General features: G+C 50.1%; 1 protein-coding gene across 1 annotated transcript in view; it reads right to left on the reverse strand.

Moving 5' to 3' along the window:
- The window catches only part of SLC6A4 (solute carrier family 6 (neurotransmitter transporter), member 4), a 25194-nt gene extending 18621 nt beyond the window's left edge, over positions 1-6573 (reverse strand). Inside the window, exons 1-5 of the mRNA XM_011940858.1 lie at positions 6476-6573; positions 5274-5739; positions 2536-2670; positions 1867-2086; positions 907-1045 (exon numbers count right to left, since the gene is read on the reverse strand). Of these exons, the coding sequence (XP_011796248.1) occupies positions 907-1045; positions 1867-2086; positions 2536-2670; positions 5274-5616 (837 nt within the window). The 5' untranslated portion in view covers positions 5617-5739; positions 6476-6573. The remainder of the gene's footprint in view (positions 1-906; positions 1046-1866; positions 2087-2535; positions 2671-5273; positions 5740-6475) is intronic.
- Positions 6574-22202: the final 15629 nt, after the last annotated feature.

Here is a 22202-nt window from a genome sequence, read left to right on the forward strand (position 1 = left end):
TTAGCCAGGATGGTCTCGATCTCCTGACCTTGTGATCCACCCGTCTCGGCCTCCCAAAGTGCTGGGATTACAGGCTTGAGCCATCGCGCCCGGCCGTGTCTTTTATTCTTGAAGACCTTGGGAAAGGAGGGCAAGGTGGTGTGGCAGAAAGATCACAGCCCTTGGAATCACACAGACAGGATCAGATTCAGGTTGGCCAGTAGAACTACCTCTGAGCCCACTACGCATCTGTGAGGTTGAGGGAGTATCTAGCAGGAAACAATAGCACTGGCCAGTGTATAAAAAGCACTGAACATGGTCCACGATGGGTTTCCGGTAAATTATTGCCACAATTATTAATTGTGGTACTACCAGTGAGTTAAAGGAATTTTGAAAAAAAAAAAAAAAATCATGTAATGGTTCTTGCTTGGCATTGGCCCATTTCTAGAAAATATTGTTTTTTCTTTTCTTTTTTTTTTGTGAGACAGAATCTCACTCTGTTGCCCAGGAGTGTAATGGCATGATCTTGGCTCACAGAAATCTCCACCTCCCAGCTTCAAGTGATTCTCTTGCCTCAGCCTCCCGAGTAGCTGGGATTACAGGCACCTGCCATCACGCCTAGCTATTTTTTTTTTTTCTTTAGTGGAGATGAGGTTTCGACATGTTGGCCACGCTGGTCTCGAACTCCTGGCCTCAAATGATCCACCCATCTCAGCTTCCCAAAGTGCTGGGATTAGAGGCGTGAGCCACCATGCCCAATCCACTTCTAGAATTTTCTAATAAATGCGGTGAAGAGAGAGAGGGTGCATCACAGAATGTGTTTGGTGTGGAAGGAAACAGTGCTGTCTGTCCAGGCTACTGGGTTTTGAGTCTGAGAGCCTGTGGGCCCCTGGGCAGGCCCAGGTCAGCAGTCAGAGCCCTCCTCACCTTGCCAGAGGTCTTGACGCCTTTCCAGATGCTGAAGTAGATAACAGTGAAGATCAGCATGATGCAGAGGGCCAGCTGCCAGCTGATGCCCCCCAGATCCTGGAGCCCCTTAGACCGGTGGATCTGCAGGACGTGGCGCCTGGGGTGAAGGAGAAAGAAAGGCCCCTGAGAGGCTCTGGAGATTGACCTGGGCGCACATCTGTGCTGCTCCTTTGAGGGTGCCCAGGACAAATGGACACTGTGCTGCTAGGACCAAGTGGTCACTGAGGCCCAGGAAGAGCTGGGATTGGCCCTGCCTGTCCTGAAGGACCACAAAGCCCATTTGGCTAACACCCCAGGAAGAGTATTTAACCTAAAGGCAGACTTCCTGGATTCTCCGTTGCTGGCTGGGACCTGAAATCCTTTGCCAATGTGACTGGCTTTTGGGAACATGAGGGATGTGTAAGTGTGGGGAGTTGGATCTCTTCCCTGCCCCAAAGTAGCTCTCTCTTTGGGCTGCCATTGCCTGAAATTCCAGCATGAAAGAACACTACCTTCCCCAAGCATCTTCTTCCAAAGGGTAGATCCCACTTACGAAGTTAACACATTAAACCATTTGAATAGTTTTGAACTTTCAAAGTACTAGGATGCTTTGCCTCCATGACATTTGGCTGAGAGGAGGACCCCAGAACAAGGGGAGTAATTTTGGAATGTGAGGGGAGGGACGGGCTTGGGCACGTTGGAGCAACCTGGCTTGGCGCATGAGAAAGTGCGGGGAGGCACAGCAGGGCCAAGCCGTGGAGCACTTGAGGTAGAGTTTCCCAACTCAGAATTCTGCTACTCCCACCCCTGATAGCTTCATCTCTCAGAAATCTGCCAGGAGAGAGGTGGGGAGCCCTTGGCCCTGGCCTTTCTAAGAAGACAAATCCCAGGGGTGTAGCCTGCCCCGAACAGGCCCACCCCTCACTTACATGCACTTACGTGTAAAATTCTTCAGCAGGGGAGGTGGAATGGAGGGTCCAGGTGATGTTGTCCTCAGAGAAGTAATTGGTGCAGTTGCCAGTGTTCCAGGAGTTCTTGCAGCTGGTCCAGGGCAGCTGGTCCGTGAAGGAGGAGATGAGGTAGTATAGCGCCCAGGCCATGATGGTGTTGTAGTAGGAGGCAATGTAAAAGGCAATGATGCAGATGGCATAACCAATCCCTGGGTAGTGGGTGAGACGGGGAGACAGAGGCCGAGTTTAAGGGTGGTCCAATGACAAAAGGCTGAAACGGGGCATCAGAAAGCCCTGCAGCCCAGCAGAGGGGTACAGGTGGGTGCTGCCCTCCACTCCGTTTCAAGGACTCCAGGCCACCACGGGAAAAATGGCCCTGCCATAAGTCACTCATATGTATTTGCAAGGTAACATGTTTTAGAAAATGTGTACATGTCTTGCTAATGCTTTAAAATGTTTACATTTGTTTACTTCTCATTGCCATTTATTCTGTTTCTCTTTAACGATTTCACACCACTTACACAGTCAAAGCCTTAATTACTCAAGCCATCTCCTAAGGCCTGACTGATTCCAGGAGAAGGTCCCCAGCTCCCACCCATTGATGGAAATCTCTTCCGGAGAGGCTCCACTAACCCACCCCACCAAGCCCGTCAGTTACCTTTGAAAATCGGGCAGATTTTCCTCCATATTGAAATGCATCCATTTCGGTGGTACTGTCCCAGTGCGAGCTCCATGTAAAAGAGCGGGATTCCCCCAAAAATGGCCATGATGGTGTAGGGGAGGAGGAATGCCCCTGAGGCAGATGAAAGACAATTTCACTTCCTGCCCACATCTGTCCCAGGATAGCCCAACCAATCTGTGACTCTGAGAATCACAGTCGCCAGATGATGTGAGTGTCACGGAGCCACCCTGGGCTGAGTGGCCTCACGCTGTGCTCCTCTGGTCTTACTGCTTTGCCAGAAGTCGTAGGGGGAGCGCCATGACTAAAATTAGGTTTCAGAGGAGGCCAAGAGAGCAATTGGGAAGAAAGCCGGGTTTGGGAGTCAACAGAACGGGCAGGACCACGTCCCCTCCTGACTGCCTGGAGAACCCTGGGCCACTTCCCCTCTCTGAGCCCCAATTTCCTCCCTATAAAAGAACACAGTTGAGGAGAGCTGAGTTTCCCAAATGCAGCCACGCATCATGGTCACCTAGATTCCTGGGTCTGCCCCAGACCTCCTGAAGCAGAATCTCCAAGCATGGGTACAACACAAAAATTGTTTTCAAGCTCCCTAAGGTGTTTCTCATGCAACCAGTACCTGGGATCCTTGGAACAGATCACCTGTGACAATCTGTAGCAACAGCTGCAACCAACTGTGAGTCACTGAATCAGTATCTTTGTTCATCAGTATTATCCATGGCTCCAGACACACGATTATTGATATTTGGCTACACTTCCATAATTCCACTGAGCCAGAGCGCTCCCTGACAAGCGCCGTTTGCAGGAGTGGCTGGACAGGCTAGTTTTTCACAGAACAGGAAAGCACAGAGCTGCTACCTAACTGGAGATGCTGGTGTCTCCTGGATCTTGTGGCTGAGGCTGAATTTAAAAATACCAGGTTGGGGAATGTTCACCTGCAGCCTGAGTTTTTAGCCTAAAGTAGGGGTCAGCTGTGATTTTTCCCTGATAATTTTACCTGCTGTAAAATGCTCTGAACCCAGAAACCTGAGGTCCATGCAAGTCATAAAGGTCCACGTAATTTACAGTCACACTGGGTAAGCCCGGCTCGAGAATAAAACCATGTGTTCTCGTGATGGCCTTCCTCCAAAGAGTTTGCTTGATCAGCTTTACGCTGGGGAATGCGTGTAAGGGGAAACGTCACCAGTGACCCAGTCCCTTACATAATGCTCAGGCTAAAGGTGAGTCCTCTGGAGCAGGAGATAAGGTGATTATGACTTTTGCTCCTCCTAGGCAGGAAGCTCTGAACTTCCCGGGGGCCCCCGGAACTACCTTTGCAGCTGCATGGACAGAAATCCTTAAAAGAGACAGTAAATCCAGGCCATTCTATGTTAGGTCATGGGAGAAGTGAGAGTGACACAAATGGATGATCCCCAAACCTCTTTTTAACTGCCCTCCCAAATCTGTTGTCAGAGCTTCCATCAAAATCAAGCTTGACTCATTTGACCCCCACTTCTTGTTATTTTCCTGTGCTGATAACAAATCCAGAGGCCCCAAACCCACTCACTTTCCCCCACTGCTCTGCTCTCCCCCAGGTTCCCATCTTCAGGCCTACAGTCAGCTACTATTTTTGATAATCTATAAGTTAACTACTTGATAGGCTTTAGGGGTACAAGGAACAAGATAGGGCCTCTGGCCTCAAAAATCTAACATCCCAGGAGGAGACAGGAGGGCCAGCCATGCGTATTTTGAGGTTGGCATTAATGTCATGCTGTGAATCTAATCCAGCTTAAATTCTGCCCAGACTGGTAATTAAGACTCTGGACCTACGTTGATGCCCTTCTCTGACCTCACACAAGTCCAAAGGATCAGAAGCATCTGGGACGCTGAAGCAACCTCCAAATTTTCCCTTACGCAGGCCTACCCTTCTGGACTCTTCCCAGCAGAACTTGCCAGCAAGAGTGAAGGGACTCAGCACAGGGCTGATGGCCATTACCTCACTTCTAGCTGAAGGAGGACAGAGCCTGGAGAATGCAGGATGAGAAGGAGGCCCTTCAGTAAATGGAGTGCTAATGATGCTGGAGATCTGTGAGGTCAGTCTTGGGAGGGCTTCACCCAGCTTCAACCCGGAGAGCCTCAGACATACTCCCTTCAGCTTTTGGCTTGCTGGAGATTTGACTTTTCTTTTCTTTTCTTTTTCTTTTTTTTTTTTTTTTGAGACAGAGTCTAGCTCTGTCACCCAGGCTGGAGTGCAGTGGCATCATCTTGGCTCACTGCAACCTCCACCTCCCAGGTTCATGTGATTCTCCTGCCTCAGCCTCCCAAGCAGCTGGGACTACAGGGGCCCACCATCATACCCAGCTAATTTTTATACTTTTAGTGAAGATGGGGTTTTGCCATGTTAGCAAGGCTGGTCTTGAACTCCTGACCTCAGGTGATCCACCTGCCTGAGCCTCCCAAAGTTCTGGGATTACAGGCATGAGACACCATGCCTGGTGAGATCTGACTTTTCGACCAGCTTGAAAGTCTAAGCCATCATGTTCCCAGACTTACACCAGTGAAGACTGAAAAGATGTGATCTGTGTTCTGGCCTCTCAAGAGGACCTACAGCCCACCCCAGGTCACAGCCCACCCGGGTCTCAGCCCACCCCAGCTCACAGCCCACTCCGGGTCTCAGCCCACCCCGGCTCACAGCCCACCCCAGGTCACAGCCTCTACTCGCAGCCTGTGATACTGACCTCCTCCATTCTGGTAACATATGTAGGGGAAGCGCCAGACATTGCCCAGGTCCACAGCATAGCCAATGACTGAGAGGAGGAAATCCACCTTCTTGCCCCAGGTCTCCCGTTCCCCTTGATGAAGCTCAGCCACTAGGGTGGTGGTGGCCGCCGGGATAGAGTGCCGCGTGTCGTCTCCCGCACCAGGACTTGGAACTGCTGAGTATCCATTGGATATTTGCCCGGACTCCACTTTGTCCCCTGGGGTGGGAACAACCTTCTGTAGAACTCCATTTTCCTGACAGTCTTCTCCATCCTTACATGCTGAGAGCTGCTTCTGAGAATTTAAGGGCGTGGTCTCCATCCTGCTGGTTAGTAAATGGCACTGATGTCCATCTGCCAAGGATCCCAACTGAACTCTGGGTGCTTGGATTTGTGGATCACCTCCGAGCTTTCTATCGTCGGGATTGACACGTCAGGATTGACTCTGTTGGAAAGAAACACAGAGGAAGGAGAATAAAGTTGGACATTTTCCTCGTCTTTGGTATTAACTCATCATACATCTTAAACTACGTTAGTTAACACGATTACAAATGCATCTGTTAAATTTGAGACATCCTATTTGCTACATGGCAGTCCATAAAATCAACTAAATTTCTCAACCTATACAGGGCATCAAATTACAATCAAGTAATTTCAAAAGGAAGCAACAAAACCAACAAAATAGATAGCAAATCACCAAGTTTTGCACAGGCTGGACTGGAGAGTAAAGCACTCGCTTCCCTTTGAGCTACTGGAATCTCACCTTATGGTTTGCCAGCAGCTCAGAAGAACGTGAGAGAGGCTCCAAAGTGTCACAGAGCACCCCCTTTGTCTTGGATGCCATGGTGGGGAAACAATGATAAGCAAAGGCATTTCTGCCTTTCAGTAGGCAGGACAGTCCTCGCCAGCATTTAAGCTGCACACCCAAAGTTACATTTTATATCAACTACAAATATGATTTTAAAAGGATAAAAGCAAAGGACAGAGGTGAAAAGGCCTCCCTTTGTGAGGCACCCCAGCTCCTTAGCTATGGACTCTGTCACTCGTCTTTTAACCCCTAGGAAGGTTGGGGCAGCTTTGAGCTGCCTCCAGCTGTGTCCGGTCTATCTGCACACGGCCTTTCTGCGTTCCCATTATGCATCTGCAAGCCCGACTGGTCCTTAAACGGCACTGCTGCTCACCATTTACTCTTCTTGCCACTTGCCAGCAACTCCTGTGGCTAAGCCCCTTGTTATTCTGCAATAGCGGGCAAGCAAGGTCGCCTTTCCTCCAGGAGACCCAGGGAGAAGAGCGTGCAGGTTACCGACACTGGGGTGGCTGCTGTCGCCGTCCCCCTGCCCCTCCATCAGGAGGGCCCAGCCGGGGCTGCTGTGGGTTCATTTCACCCCCGTGGCCTGGGCACAGGAAAGTCAGCTCAGCTCTGAATTGAGGTCTGAGTAATCAAACATGGGGTAGAAATTTGAGCCCTTTTGGACTTTAAACCTATGGCCTGTTATAAAGTTGTAAGCAGCAGTTGTAAGACCGTTCAACTGCTCACTCTGCTTCTTCTGGGCCTGAGCTTTTCAAACTCTTGAAACAGTTTGGGAGTTGAAATATGTTTCTGCCTAGCTGAGATGACACTGGACACTTCTAGAAAAGATAGCCAGGGATGGACTATTTATAACTGCAATGATCTGAGGCTAACACTCTAGATCCAACAGTTAGGAGGATGGCTAGGGACTGGCTAATAGAAACGGCACATGGATGTCTCCTGCCTACTTGGGGCTTTCGGTGACTACAACTTAACTATCTACACATGTAAAGACAAAAACATAGTAAGTGAAAAATCAGGACACAAAATAGTAGCTTCACATGGATGACTATGGTTATAAATATGAGCAAGGATTAGACAAGAACACCAGGGAATGTCAGTCACTATAGTGGTTTTGCGTTTGCTGCGTTTTTTCTGCAAAGTGGAAAATAAAAATTTTAAAGGGATTGATGGTTGCCAAAAATATCTACAGCAACAAGGGATAAATCAGCTCCATGTAGCCAGGGTGTGTGTGTGTGTAAGGGCGGGGGGTAGATGTCTTGGGCTGTACCCCACTGTTTGGGCCCTCCGCCACCCACCCAGGCTCAAAGATGTAAACACCACTCAGAAGGATATGAGTTTCTGACAAGGGCAATCTCTATAACCTCATTCCGCTCACCATTTATGCTACTGTCTGGCCTTGGCCTCCCCCTGCTTCCCCCTTCTTTGGGCCCTCAACTAGGCTTGATAGGCTTTTAAAATAACCACACATCCCCTCACCCGCCATAGGTAACCATTTTACCAGGCCAAGGGATATTATTATTTTATTACATGATGAGATGTCAACATACTTAAATTTTCAGCTAAATTAAACCTGAACTTGGTGGTCAATGGTTGTGTTGTTTAAGAAGGCCTCTGTACTTCCCTCCGGCCTATATCAATTACATGTTTTGTACATTTAACAACCGCCGAACTTGAAGGCCAAATGGCAGGGAGGAAGAGCTTTTCCCTGTGCGGCCGGAGGGCACCAAGCTGACAGAGCTGCCCCATCCCTTGCTCTTCCTCCCGCTGGCCTTCCACAATTTTTTTTTTTTTTGAGACAGAGTCTTGCCGTGTCGCCCACACTGGTGTTCAGTGGCACAATTTTGGCTCACCGCAACTTCTGCCTCCCGGGTTCAAGCAATTCTCGTGCCCCAGCCTCCGAGTAGCTGGGACTACAGGTGCGTTCCACCATGCCTGGCTCATTTTTATATTTTTAGTAGAGATGGGGTTTCATTATGTTGGCCAGGATGGTCTCGAACTCCTGACCTCACATGATCCACCCACCTCGGCCTCCCAAAGAGCTGGGATTACAGGTGTGAGCCACCACGCCCAGCCTGGCCCCACAGTTTTCTGCAAGAACCTCTTCTATTTTCAGTACTGCCACTTTCCTCTCACTTGAACAGAAGCTCCAGTTGCATCACCCAATCTTTCCCTGGCCTCTCTACCCAGGCCCAGAGGGTCTACGGAAGGGAAACTAGGTCCAGCTCAGAAGCAATACTTTGGGGAGAGGAAATAAACATTTAGCCACAGCAGTGAGCAGTTACGCTTCTGCCTCAGGGGCGAAATGATTTGTTCTGGATTTCGTTTACCTTCTCCCTTGAGGCATCCTGCAGAGAGGGTAGAAAATGGGTTCAGGTAGGTAGACTTTGAGGGACAACGTGTGTTCTCGGGAGTCCTCAGGGCTTCAGCCCCGAAGGCATCCAGTCCTGAATTCCTGGCAACTATGGCGAGCAGCTCCTGGAAGAGTAATACACTGTTTCTATGTATTCGGAGCCATTACAGAGGTCTTGTTTCCTGAAATATCCCCTAGTTCTTTTTAATTTTTTTAATTAAAAAATTTTATATCAATAGGCTGAAGTGGCCTCAGTGCAAGAAAACCCAGAGCATCCCTCAGACAACTCATGACCAGGCAGCCTCTCCCCAGAGGCTGTCTCTCTCTATCCAGTGGTGCTTTCTGTGGTTCTCCTACTGAGCCCCTTAACTCACTCCTCTGCCTCTGCCAGGTAGAGGAAAACTCCTCTTGGTGACTAACCGGGTCGGCTAGGAGCAGATACCATGTGCCTGGGGCCCTTTCTGCCTGCAAGCTCCTGCCTGTGGAGCCCCAGACTCTCTTCTCATTTTTTTCTGATTCTGCAGAGCCCTGGCTGGCTTTTTCTATCAAGACTTGCACATAACAATGGCTGAAAACAAACCGGCCCAGGAATAGAGAAGTGTGAGGTGTTAAGAAGGTTGGTTTCTGAGAATGCCCTCTTCTAAGCTTTCTTTTTTTAAAAGGTATTTTTATCCTGCTGGGTGGAAAGATTGCAAACGAGGTCAATATTACAGCTGTGACCTTCTCCAGGCAGCCTTTGAGTTTCTCCATGGCCAGAAAAAGCCCCAGAAGGAAGCCTTCCTTTGCATCTTGGATGTGTGCTGTTGTTCCAGGTTGTGCTGGTGACAGGCTGAGGGTGGTGCCACGGACCCCCTCTCTGCAGTGGGATGACAGCTGGCAGACAGGAGCCTTGGCCCCCCAGGTCTCTGTATGTGAGGGATGCAGTTGACCAGCCAATGGGCGTGGTTGACTTTCTCTTCACTCTCCTGAAGTTAACGCACTCCATTCCCCCAATCCCTGACTCCAAGTAAAAAAGCAGTGTTTCTATCTAAACTTCTCCTGATCAAATCTCTATTCCTCTTTCCGTACACTCTGTCTCTATAGCCAGGAGCAACCCGTACCTGAACAAGCATGCAGTCATCATGACTGGTCATAAACACTCAGCCCTTTGGAAATGCCTGTGACATTCCATCTACTTGAAGTCCATCAGTGCCTTCTAAGCAGAAAGACACTACAGAAATGTTGAACTTTGACTTCATGCGACAAGATCAAAGTGAGTTCATTTCTCAGGAAACTCAACTTTCTTTTTCAAAACAAACAAAAACAAATGAACTGTGGGTTTAATGCTGAGATAGGATTAGTTACAGGTCATAGAGGCAACTGGTAGTTAGTATTCTCTATTCAGAGGGAGGCCGAAGTTCCCAGGGCATCTCCCATGGGTGGTGGGAATTACAGAATGCTGGTGCCGCCCGAAGCAGTAAACATGGAATCTGGCCCTCGCCGCGGAGAAGCACTCCTTCAGCAAAGACGTGCGCAGGCCCACATGTGCTAGGCTCCTCAGGAACAAGGCAGGCAGGCTGGGCCGGGTGACTCACCACTGCAATCCCAGCACTTTGGGAGGCCAAGGGGGGCGGATCACCTGAGGTCAGGAGTTTGAGACCAGCCTAGCCAGCATGGTGAAATCCTGTCTCTACTAAAAATACAAAAAGTAGCTGGGTGTGGTGGCGGGCACCTGTAATCTCAGCTACTTGTGAGGCTGAGGCAGGAGAATTGCTTGAACCCAGGAGGCGGAGGTTGCAGTGAGCCAAGATCCAGCCACTACACTCCAGCCTGGGCGACAAGAGTGAAACTCTGTTTCAAATAAATAAATACATACATACATTCATACATACAAAAATTAGCCGGGCGTGATGGTGCATGTCTGTAATCCCAGCTACTCAGAAGGCTGATGCATGAGAATCGCCTGAACCTGGGAGGCAGAGGTTACAGTGAGCTGAACTGTGCTCCAGCCTGGGCGACAGAGTGAGACTCTGTCTCAAAAAAAAGAAAAAGAAAGAAAGAAAAAAGAAACAACAGGCGCAGTCCTGCCTGCATGGTGTCCACAGGCTAAGCCCAATATCTGAAAAGGAAGACCAACTGCTAGGAAAAACACGATGCTTCTGGAGAGAGGCTGGTGCTGCTGCACATCCCGTAGTGAACGGTGGCTGCCGCTGGCTTGCCGCGGCATGTTGAGATAGCTCACATGTTTTGCACCACAGTTGCCCCACACTTTAAGTATTCTTTTGCTGCTATTGCACAGTTTCTGTCACAGGACCTCGGCTGTCGGCTGATCCTTCCTTGCAGGCTCTGCAGTGTAAAATGGAGGCTCACGTTTGCATCTGCTGAAGGCACCGCTGTGTTCCAGAAGTGTGCAGGGTCACAGGGGCACAGGTTGGAAGCCATAGGGACTCCGGGCTTGCCTTTCCAATGAATTGAAGAGACTTCATGATAGAAATGAAGAGAATAGAGAAAATCTGCTTGTTTTTTTGGGCAAAAAGGGTAGAAATGGACTCCACTATCACAGCCATCTTCTTATCCAAAGGATTCCTTATATGACAGAGTCAAACAGCTTCGTGTTTTTTCTGTTTGTTTGTTGTTTGTTTGTTGTTGTTGTTGTTGTTGTTAAGAGACAGGGTCTTGCTCTGTCATCCATGCTGGAGTGCAGGGGCACGATCACGGCTCTCTGCAGCCTCAACCTCCCGGGCTCAAGCAATCCTCCCACCTCAGGCTCCCGAGTAGCTGAGATTACAGGTGTGTGCCACCATACCCAGTTAATTTTTTGTATTTTTTTCAAAGACGGGGTTTCATCATGTTGCCCAGGTTGGTCTTGAACTCCTGGCCTATGAGCGATCCTCCTGCCTTGGCCTCCCAAAGTGCTGGGATCACAAGCATGATCCACTGCACCCAGCCTGGTTTAATTTTTTGGAGAGGAATTAAGTAGGATAAAATCCTCAGGGCCATTTGGGCCCGTTACCATGAGAAAGGAAAAGAATCTCTGTCCAGAACTTTCCCTGCCTGGGAGAGGATAGCCCTGGGCTTCTCTCTACACAGAGTATAAAATCTAGAGGATTTGCCCCTTGTGATGGGGTTAAGATCCCCCCCACCAGAGGCTGGCCAAAAGGACACTGGATTAATTTTGACTTTACTAGAAAGAAATGAATTTGGCATAGCAGACATGAACAGCCTCCTCCAGTGAACATAAACAGCCAAGCCCAGACTAACTTCCTTTCAGAGTCATCCTTCATTAGTTCCTGTGTTCACCCATAGCTCTCCTTTCTGTTTCAGGTCTGCACTGGAATCCCTGGTCCACCACCTACTGGCTGTGTGACTTTGAGTAAGTCACTTAACATCTCTTAGCTTCCATTTCCTCCTGTGTAAAAGCAGACTGTTAAAACTGCTACTTCCTAAAGGCTGTCATGGGAATTAAAGTATAACACATGCTTAACTCAGTGTCTAGCACAGGGAAGCATCAATAACTGACAGTGAGTTGATGTCAGTGTCTCCACCACACATCGGCAACCCATTCTGCCTTTCTACTTCACACCCTAGTCAGGGAAACTAAGGCCCACAAGACTTGAGATTTAAGTGATCTCTGGCTCCCAGCACGGGCCTCAATGGGTCATGCTTGTTTCTCTCAATCAGTGCTTGGGGCCACCTGGGAAACAGACTCCTGGGCTGCTCTGCCAGAGATTCTAATTCAAGAGATCCACGTGGGCACTCACGGATCTGCAGTTTTTAACAAATACTGCAGGTTACTAAGGGGCCAGTAGGCACCAACAGTGCTGTGTGCGTCCCCACCCTGTAGCTTCCCTTCCTCTAATTATCCTGCACCCTCCAAGGCCTGGCGTAAACTTCTATCCACCTCCTCTCACCACTCCAGCCCAAGATACACTCTTTCTACTAGATTCTCATTTGTCACTCGCCATTGATTACCAGGTATCATTAGTTATCCTTTTAAGTACATTTGCTTTGTGTTCCTCTGGAAGCAGGGGCTATGGCTGCACGTCCCTGAGTCCAAATACTTGCAGACTGGAGCAGGCCCTGTACAGCTCTCAGCATGGAGGACTTGTTTTCGGTTTCCTGGCTGGGCAAGGGTGTCAATAGATCTGAGCTCCATGTGAGGTGCTGCTCTTTCTCTCCTCCCTGGACTTAAGTCAAATGGGATCAGGGTTCTATTCTAAGGGACCCTGCCCCTCCCTGCCCCTCCTGTCAGGGAGACTGGTGTGCATCTTGGTAGCAGAGGAGGAGGGCTGCCTTAAAATCATTTTCATGGACTATAGACAGGAAGAGACTGACATGCCTAGGATTAAAGAGCCCAGGATGGGCTTTCAGACTTTGAAACAAGTACTGGCAGGCACACGCATCAGCGGCCTGGGCTCCGAATGTTCATCTGTGAGCTGGTGGTTTGGAATTTAGAATATATTTCCCACCCACAGAAATAAACGTGGTAAACCAAAGCATCTGAAATGAAAGCTGTGATGAACACAGCGTTGTTAAGTGCTACAAGACGGCGTAGGGGTGGGGAGGGGGTTGACAATGAGACTGATCCGAAGTTCGTTCTTTCTTTATTTTAACCTTCTTTTTGGTTCTTAAGGAAAACTAAATTTAAGGAAAGAACAAGGAGCAGGGAGATCCTTGTACAGATTCCATGGAGGTGTCTTTTAGGCACTTTTGAGGTCTTTAGTTTTGTTTGTTGTTCAATTTAAAAATACACAATAGAGATGAGGTCTCCCTATGTTGCCCAGGCTGGTCTCAAACTCCTGGACTCCAGCAATCCTCCTGCCTCAGCCTCCCAAAGTGCTGGGATTACAGGCGTGAGCCACTGCGCCCAGCTCAAGTTCTTTAGAAGTTGATGACATGGGCCGGGTGCAGTGGCTCACACCTGTAATCCCATCACTTTGGGAGGCTGAGGTGGGTGGATTACCTGAGGTCGGGAGTTTGAGACCAGCCTGATCAACATGGAGAAACCCTGTATCTACTAAAAATACAAAAATTAGCCAGGCGTGGTGGTGTATGCCTGTAATCCCAGCTACTTGGGAGGCTGAGGCAGGAGAATTGCTTAAACCCAGGAGGCAGAGGCTGTGGTGAGCCGAGATCGGGCCATTGCACTCCAGCCTGGGCAACAAGAGCAAAACTCCGTCTCAAAAGAAAAAAGAAAAAAAAGAAGAAGAAGTTGATGACATGAATTACTTGTGACACGTAATTTCACAACTTACAACTTTTTGCAGAAAACAAAACTGCTTTTACTCTGTTACCGTAGTATATTTAAATGCGGACGAGGCAGGGAAAGAGACTTGAGAAACTCAGAACAGGTGATGTGTTAGATTAAGCAGGATTAGGAGTGTCACTTACACCTCTAAACACTCCTTTACTGTTGTGATAAATACAATTTATGCAATGAGTAAAAATCAAGATAAAACACAAGGGAACATGTCCACACACAGCTTCTCTTTTCCTTTGTACGGGTATATTACTAAGATTACCTTTGTGTAAAACAGACATGATTGGGCCCACAAAGGGGCCCAAGACAGGGAGAAGAGGGAAAAAGCCCCAGGGAGAGGGTGCTATGAAATAAGGGTGGATTTACCTGTGGCTGCTTAGCAAGGTGGAAGAGGGAAGCGGGGAAAAACGGGTTTGAAGTGGAATTACAAAATAAAATGAGAGTGGAGAAGAGAAAAGAGAGGGGAAACTGGCCCATTTCTCTGGGCGGGGCATGGAGGGGAGAAGGAGAGGTGAGGTCAGGTGAGGTGAGGCTGCTGGAGGAGAGGGGTGCATCCAGGTGGAGAGGGGGCGAGGAGGCCATGTGCGGCCCCCTCTTCAGCCACAAGGTGTTTGGAGTTCGGGTGTTGCTGCTCAAAGGTGCCTCTACTCTTAGGTCAAACATTTCTGAGATGTGCTTTAGTGTGAGTCACATAGTTGGGGACACTCGCGAAAAATCAGTTCATCCTTACACACCATTGCACCAATCTAGTTCTTAGATATGCACTGAGATGAGAGCAAGAAACACTTTCTGACCCCTAGTTTACAGTCTCACAAAGTAACACTGTAAGCTAAAAAGGGCATCATTGAGACAGCGGGGGAAATGGGAATATGAGCTGTATGTGTGCGGGGGAAATGGGAATATGAGCTGTATGTGTGATAATAGTATTGTACCCATCTCCAGTTTCCCCAGCACGAACATGGCACTGTGGTTATGTACGAGAAGGTCCTTGTTTGTTGGAAATGTATGCTAAAGTATTTAAGGAAGAAGTATCTGGAAGTCTGCAAACTCTCAAAGGTTCAACTATATATATTAGTTGAACCTATATGTAGAGTATATATATATCTGTATATATACATATATACACTATATATATCTGTATGTACAGATTATATATACTATATATCTATATATACACGATATATATCTGTATGTATATATACAAATATATAAAAGGCATAATAATATTAATGATCTTATATATTACACATAATATATCAAATTATACATATACTGCATATGCAAAAATTAGATCTATGAATAATTAGAGTGACTTTGTACACAAACTGGCAAAATGTTAACTGGGGAAAACGGACCATATCTCTGATTTTTCAGTTGAACATTTTCAAAAGAAAAAAATAATTCTAGCCCTCAGCCAGTGCTGGGAAACTTCCAGTCAGCCAAAGCTCCCTGCTGGCCAGAATAGCTTATCTCCCTTCTCCCCTCCTGGCTCCTCCCTCTCTGTTCCATCGGCCCAGCTCCCCTCCTCTGACACACGGGAAAGGGCCAGCTAATTTGATTCGCCTTTTAAAGACGACATGCCCACCATTACGGAGGGGAGAGAAGAGAGCGAAAGTACAAGAGTCTCAAGTTCCAGGCCTGGCTCTGTCCTCATGAGCCGTGGGTGAGCTCGAGCCAGCCACGCACAGAGCTACGGGGAGCAGAACCTCTCCCTGGTCCTTCCGGGTCTCACACTCTCTAATTCTTGGCCCCTTAGAGAAAACAAATCAGCTTATTTTATTCGACAGTTCAGTAACAAAGGAAATGAAATGCGCTTTTTTCCGGGTATACACACAGAAAGATCACACCAAAACCCAGGAAAGCAAAGGCCTACGTACTTGCCCCTTCCTACCGGCTGCTCACCCAGCCTGGGGCTCTGGGCTCTCCCGAAGCGCACAACAGGCTCGCTGTGTCCCCAACGTGGCTGAGAAGTGCTTGCCCAGATCACCACCTGGTCTCGTCACAACCCCTCCTGTCATCTCTGCCCTCCCTACCTCAAATAAATAAAAAATCAAATAAAACCTGAAGAACTTGACTTCACCATCCCAGGAGACCCTCCCCTTGCCGTCTGTCACTCATCAGTACCTGAAGACCCTGGGACATTGCCTCTGTGTCTCCACATCACTGGAGTGCGTCTCTCCTTTTGCAGCCCGGGGGCTTCTGGGATTAATGGAGGTCCATCCAGTCCTGGGTGCTAAAGAGCCTGTGGCTTAAATCCCATTAACAAATCCCCTTGGTTCACAGTTGGGATGGAAGCTGGGGAGCTGCTGCCAGGTTCCAGGGGGGCCAAAGGAAAGATGGAAATAATAATAAGACAGTCAGACTGCCTCACACCCACTTTATCACTACTCATTTTGTCACCTCATTAGACACAGGGCTGGGAAAACACTTGCTCCCATTTAAAAGCGCGTCGTTGACATTCAGTAAATGAGCCTTTATCTTCCCAGTCACCCAGAGCGAACAAAAGTCAGGCCTAAGGGACCAGCCCCTGCAGAGACCAACGTTTCTGAATGTGAACCAAAGTCAGCACGGTGAGCTCCACCTGGAAATACGGGGCAGTGTAGGCTGATGGTGGAGCCCGTACACACCCTAGAAGAGCAATTTGCCTTTCTGCTCAGGGAAGATCATTGATGCCAGGTTTCTGTGAAAGGCTAGTTTCGTGTTTTCCCCTGGATTCCTCCTAGAAAGGTGGGAGTTTTCTTTCCTTGGAATGTCATTTTGCCTCGTTAAGCCCAGAAACAGGTTCTCTGTAAGAGCAAGGGAGTGTGCCTCACTTGTCCCAAGTGTGGAGAAACAGGCACTTTTATGAGATGTTTCGCTCCACACCCACATATGTTCCATGGGACACTGCAAACCTTAGGGGAGTGCAGGTGGCTGTCAGTAGCCCAGGGACTGGACAGGAAAATCGGCGCAGTCCAAATTTGTGCTGCCTGGGGGCCGTTTCTACCGCACCACACCCTGGGCATCTTGCAAAGGGCATTTGGGCAGCTGGGGGGTTATTGGGCCCCTGTTCGTTGGATGTGGTTAAGGTGCGGGGCTTAACTCACTTACCTGTGTCAGAGTGTGCACAGCCTCTGCCTTAGAGTGAAACCCGAGGGGATCCCCAGGAGACCCTGATTTGAAGGTGATCTCTGGGTAGAGAGTACCAGCCCTCCAGCATTTTTGCACCATCATTTCAACTCGTGTTTTCTTAAAGTGGAGAGGTTAGGGTCACGGTTGCAGAGTGAGTTGGAGGGGACTCGGACATCGTGTTAGGCAGGCCTCCCCATAGCCCCTCATTTAGAGCTGAGGACCACGAGGAGCTGATGTGTTACTGGGAATAACTAAGGTCTGAGTTACCTTCTCAACAACAACCCAAAATGACTATAATGTTTGCTCTGACTGTCCAGACATCTTTAGAAAAAGTCAAGTCATGACCATATCCTGTTGATTCATGAAGCCAAATTAAAATTAAGCTTCTTCAGGAAACCCTGCCTTCTATGTTCTGTCCAATTATACCATTCATCCCACAAGTAGGAAGCAGAAGGCACCGCCATGTATTGGCTTAACGTCTGGAGTTACCTGTGTTTCTGTTTGGCAGGGGATATCCAGGGTGTTTGGGAAGCAAGTACCTGCTGTAAAAAAGAGACTGATCCCGCCGGGTGCGGTGGCTCAAGCCTGTAATCCCAGCACTTTGGGAGGCCGAGACGGGCGGATCACGAGGTCAGGAGATCGAGACCATCCTGGCTAACACGGTGAAACCCCGTCTCTACTAAAAAATACAAAAAACTAGCCGGGCAAGATGGCGGGAGCCTGTAGTCCCAGCTACTCGGGAGGCTGAGGCAGGAGAATGGCGTAAACCCGGGAGGCAGAGCTTGCAGTGAGCCGAGATTGCGCCACTGCACTCCAGCCTGGGTGACAGAGCGAGACTCCGTCTCAAAAAAAAAAAAAAAAAAGAGACTGATCCATGCTCCTAACCCCCCCTCCAGCCAAGCATTCCCATTCCTCAGGCACCTCACCCATTTGCAAAACTCTTCAACATGCCTCTCCAAGTTTCATCAGAATGCTCAGACGACTCTAAACATCCCCCAAGAGGAATTTCTGAGGTCTTTCAGATTCCATTAAAACATCAACATTATTCCCTCTATCCCACTCCTAGTATATATATATTTCTTAAACAACCAGATTGGAAAAAATGTGTTTGAATATCTGTGTTGGTGGTTACATCTCTGAGAGGTCTTAGATGGATTACCAGAGTGTTGAGGGAACTTTTGATTACCTGTGAAGCAGTTCCAATCTGTTCTTTAGCGGGAAAAAGAAAGAAAGAAAATAGAAAAGCCCATGCCCCAAGTGGCTTGCTCAATTTACACAAACCTCATAAGAACCTGCCTCTCACTCATCCATGTTGGAACGGTCACTGCAACCCGAGTGCGTGCTAGGAAAACCCAAACCCTGGGGCCCCAGTGGCTTCACACAGAAGCAAGTAATGGGACAAAGAGTCAAAGCTGTGTGCTCCCTGCATTCCTAAAAACCCAACACTGACACTGCCCACAGTTCTCTGTTTCATTAAACACAAGTCCCAATGTCACCTTCTTAGACATTTTTCCTATGTAACTGAAGGCAAAACACATTAAATATTTGATCTCGTCTTCCTATGAAGAGTTAGCTAGCAGGCTCATAAATAATCCATTGACCTGGTTCACTTTTCTACAAAACTGATTGTAAAAATACATACACAAAGCCTTTGTAATGTCTGATTCAGAAATTCTACCCCTCTCAAATTCCTCAGAGTCCCAAATGGAAAAGGAACAATTCAATATGCAAAAGCCCCAGTTCAGAAGAAAATCTGCTCCTTAGCCCAAGACCCAAATCCACTCTCGAGCTCCAGAGAGTTTTTTTTTACCAAGAACAAATTTGAATGTACACAATTTTCAAGCAAATGATGGTTATACCCTTCAACCACGCAGCACAGTCACTGCAGTTGGAGTTTCACATAAATTCTGAATGGCCTGTGAGATGTCTGAGCGCGCCTCAGCTCTGACAGTGAAACCACCCAAGCGCGCGGAGACTGGGTCCACTTAAGCGCCACTCAGAGATTTCTCTAGCTATCTGGGCATTTGTGTCAACCAGAACTCTCCCTTTGCATAAAGCCACCTGCACGCGATGACAGCAAAGTAAAGATCAAACCTAAACCATGGGTTGAAACGAAAGCAACTTTTCCCAAAGCGCAGGACAGCACTTTGCTCAAGACCCTCTTTAAGGGGTCTTTCGCGGGTCCTCAAGAGGTTGCAAAGCCACTGCAACAACAAAGGAGCCCCCTACGCCCGCCCCCCAGGCTCCTTTGAGCACTCCACGTTCCTCATCCCCCACCCTGGCCGGTCCGCTTCAGCTCTGGCTCTTGCGGAGCTTGGAGGGCGCAGGGCCAGGATCCGGCGCCCACCGCTGGGGCGCATGCACGTCCTCGCCTCCTCGCCGGGCGGTGAGGCGCAGCGGTTCTCTCCCCCTCCCTGAGGCGGGGAAGAAGTTCTGGAAAGAAACGTGGGTTCGAGGCGGAGAGGAAAAGCGGACCTACCTGCAGGGCTGTGCGTGGAGGCTGGTCCCGGGCTGGGGAGGCGGGCGGGCCTCGCGCCCTCGAGGCACTGGGCAGCGCTGGCTGTGAGGAGGGGCGCCCTCGCGGCCGTATTTGTACCCGCGGCCCCTCACATGGTCTGATCTCTAGATAGCCACCGCCAAAGAGCTCTTGAAGAATTTTTGCGTCACTTTGAGGCGAATAAACTTAATGCTTCCCCGCGGCCGCGGCTCGGCAGTCCCGCTGGATGGGGTTGCGCTCGCCCGGGAGGGGCCGCGCTACTGGGCGGAGTGCGCGCCCGACCCCAGCGCCAGGAGGGGAGGGACCCCCCACACACACACGCTTGCAGGGAGGAGCGGAGCGCGGAGCAGCAGACAGGGCAGGGCCGAGCAAGGAATCCCGACTTTCCTGCTCTTTAACTTTGTGGGAGGGGGGAGGCTGCACAACGGGGCATGGGATATGCGCCTCCCCTGCCGCCCCCCTCCCCCAGGACGGCACATAGGGGTCTGCTGGTGCCGCTTCCTCTTGACCTCCGACACCTCCCCATCGCCCCCATCCCGAAACCTGCTCTTTCTTCCTGGAACGTTAACAGTACTTGGTACCCATGCGTTCATCTGACTGCTGGGATGTGAGCTCAACTTAGAGGCCCTTGTCTAATTCCTCACTGTCCCCAGAGTCTCACAATAAAGGAATGAACGAATGAAGAACTGGTTCTCATTTTGTTAACCAGCTACTGTTCAAAGCTGCGTCAAAACGGAGCACAGTGCTTTGGGAGGCTGAGGCGGGAGGATCCCTTGAGCCCAGGAATCCGAGACCAGCCTGGGCAACACAGCAAGACCCTATGTCTAGAAAAAAAAAATTCTTTTTTAATTAACCGGGCGTGGTTGCCCACACCTGTGGTCCCAGCTACTCAGGAGGCTGAGGTGGAGGATCAGCTGAGCCCAGGAGGTCGAGGCTGCAGTGAGCCGTGATGGAGCCACTGCACTCAAACCTGGGTGACAATTTGAATTATCTGAAAGCGCCCAACAGGAGCCTATTGTTTTGAACCATGTGCATGTTATTTTGATAATTTTTTTCAAAAAGTTTAAAAATGGATTTAATGTTAATACCCTTTTTGCTAAAATTATTTAAAACTTTAAAAAGGGCACATGCAGTACTTGCTTTGGGTTGTCCCTGAGGCGGAGAGGAGAAGGCTCTACCTCTCCCCAAGAAGAGGCCAGGAACGATAGGAAGTAGAAGACCGAAAGGAAATAGCAGTAACAAGTTTGCAGCTCCAGAGAAGCCACAGCCCCTTGTACTTGGAGGAACTGACCCCTGAAAACTGTGCGGCCGGTTGGGCTGAGCGTCTAGAGGGACTGAGCTGGACAACCACGTGCAAGTGAGGGCGGCACCCAGCGGGAGGAGTCCGCACAGGATTCTGGTGCCACCTAGACGCCAGGGCGGGGACCGCAAGGTGGGCAGGAGGCTTGGAGCCCGGGATGCAGGGGGATACTGGGAGGGTGCAAGGGGAATGCTGGAGGGGTGCAGGGGGGATGCCGCAAGGGGTGCAGGGGGGATAATGGGGGTGCAGGGGGATGCTGCGAGGGGTGCAGAGGGGATAATGAGGTTGCAGGGGAGATCCTGGGAGGGATGCAGGGGGATGCTGGAAGGGCTGCAGGGGGGATGCTGAGGGGTGCGGGGGAGATGCTGGGGGGGCTGCAGGGGGAATACTGGGGGGTGCAGGGGGGATGCCGCAAGGGGTGCAGGGGGGATAATGGGGGTGCAGGGGGATGCTGCGAGGGGTGCAGAGGGGATAATGAGGTTGCAGGGGAGATCCTGGGAGGGGTGCAGGGGGATGCTGAAAGGGCTGCAGGGGGGATGCTGGGGGTGCAGGGGGGATGCCGCAAGGGGTGCAGGGAGGATAATGGGGGGTGCAGGGGAGATCCTAGGAGGGGCACAGGGAGATGCTGGGAGGGCTGCAGCAGGGACATTAGGGGGTTAGGTGCTGGCATTCAGAGCGGAAACGCCAGGCGGGGGATTCCCCAACAAGCTTGGGAATTTCATCCCCAGGGGCAGCGCCTGCATGGGGGTGGGGGCTCCTCCTTTCAGATGAACACAGTTGTCTGCTGCCTCCCACGTTCCACTTCTCGTTCTTAAATGAGCATGTTTGTGCCGTATGGGCAAGGGCAACAAAAAACGAGAGGTGCTGTTTCCAGGAGGGCCAAAGGAGGGGGGCAGGGGCGCTGGGAAGAGGCGCCAGCGGAGGACGGCAGCAGGGGTGACTTTAGCGCTTGGCCACCAAGACTAGATCTGTCCAGTGTGACTTAATACTTAACTGTGGAGTCTCGTGAACTTGACCTCATCACTCCTGGCCTTCCTTCTAGACTCCTAGCCGAACATCCATTCCTGCCCAGCGCGCAGCCCCTCCCTATGGCACTGCCCTGTTCTATGGCACTGCCTAGAGAGTGGGCACCCCGTGGACCTGGGTCAAATCCCGGCCCCCACCCTGTACAGTCGTGTGGGCTTGGCCGAGCTCCTTAACCTCAAGCTGTCTGGCCTTTGTGTCTCTGTCTGTGAAGTAGGGAGGATGATCTCGGTGGGTACTGCCCAGCTGTTGGTGGGGAAGGGACCAACTCCTTGCAGGCCCTGTGCGCTGGGCCCTTCCTCCAAGGGGGCCTTCGACCCATCCTCTGTCTGGCCGGGTGATCCCATCTCCTCCCCTCTTGCTCCCTGGCTGCAGGCACCCACCATTAGCAAACGACATTAGAATTACACAGACGGCCCCACCCTGATTCCCCCTGCCTCCCTGGCAGAGTCGGCACACAATTGGTCCAGACCCTCCCCCTCTCTTTAAACAGGTGTTTCTCTTTCTCCTGCCCTGGGCACCATCCCACAGAAAGGACAGGCCCACCTGCAGGTCCTCACCTCCACAGAGCCAG

The sequence above is a fragment of the Colobus angolensis genome, unplaced genomic scaffold, assembly GCF_000951035.1.
Source record: "Colobus angolensis palliatus isolate OR3802 unplaced genomic scaffold, Cang.pa_1.0 Scaffold193, whole genome shotgun sequence".
In the NCBI taxonomy this organism is placed as follows: Eukaryota; Metazoa; Chordata; class Mammalia; order Primates; family Cercopithecidae; genus Colobus; species Colobus angolensis.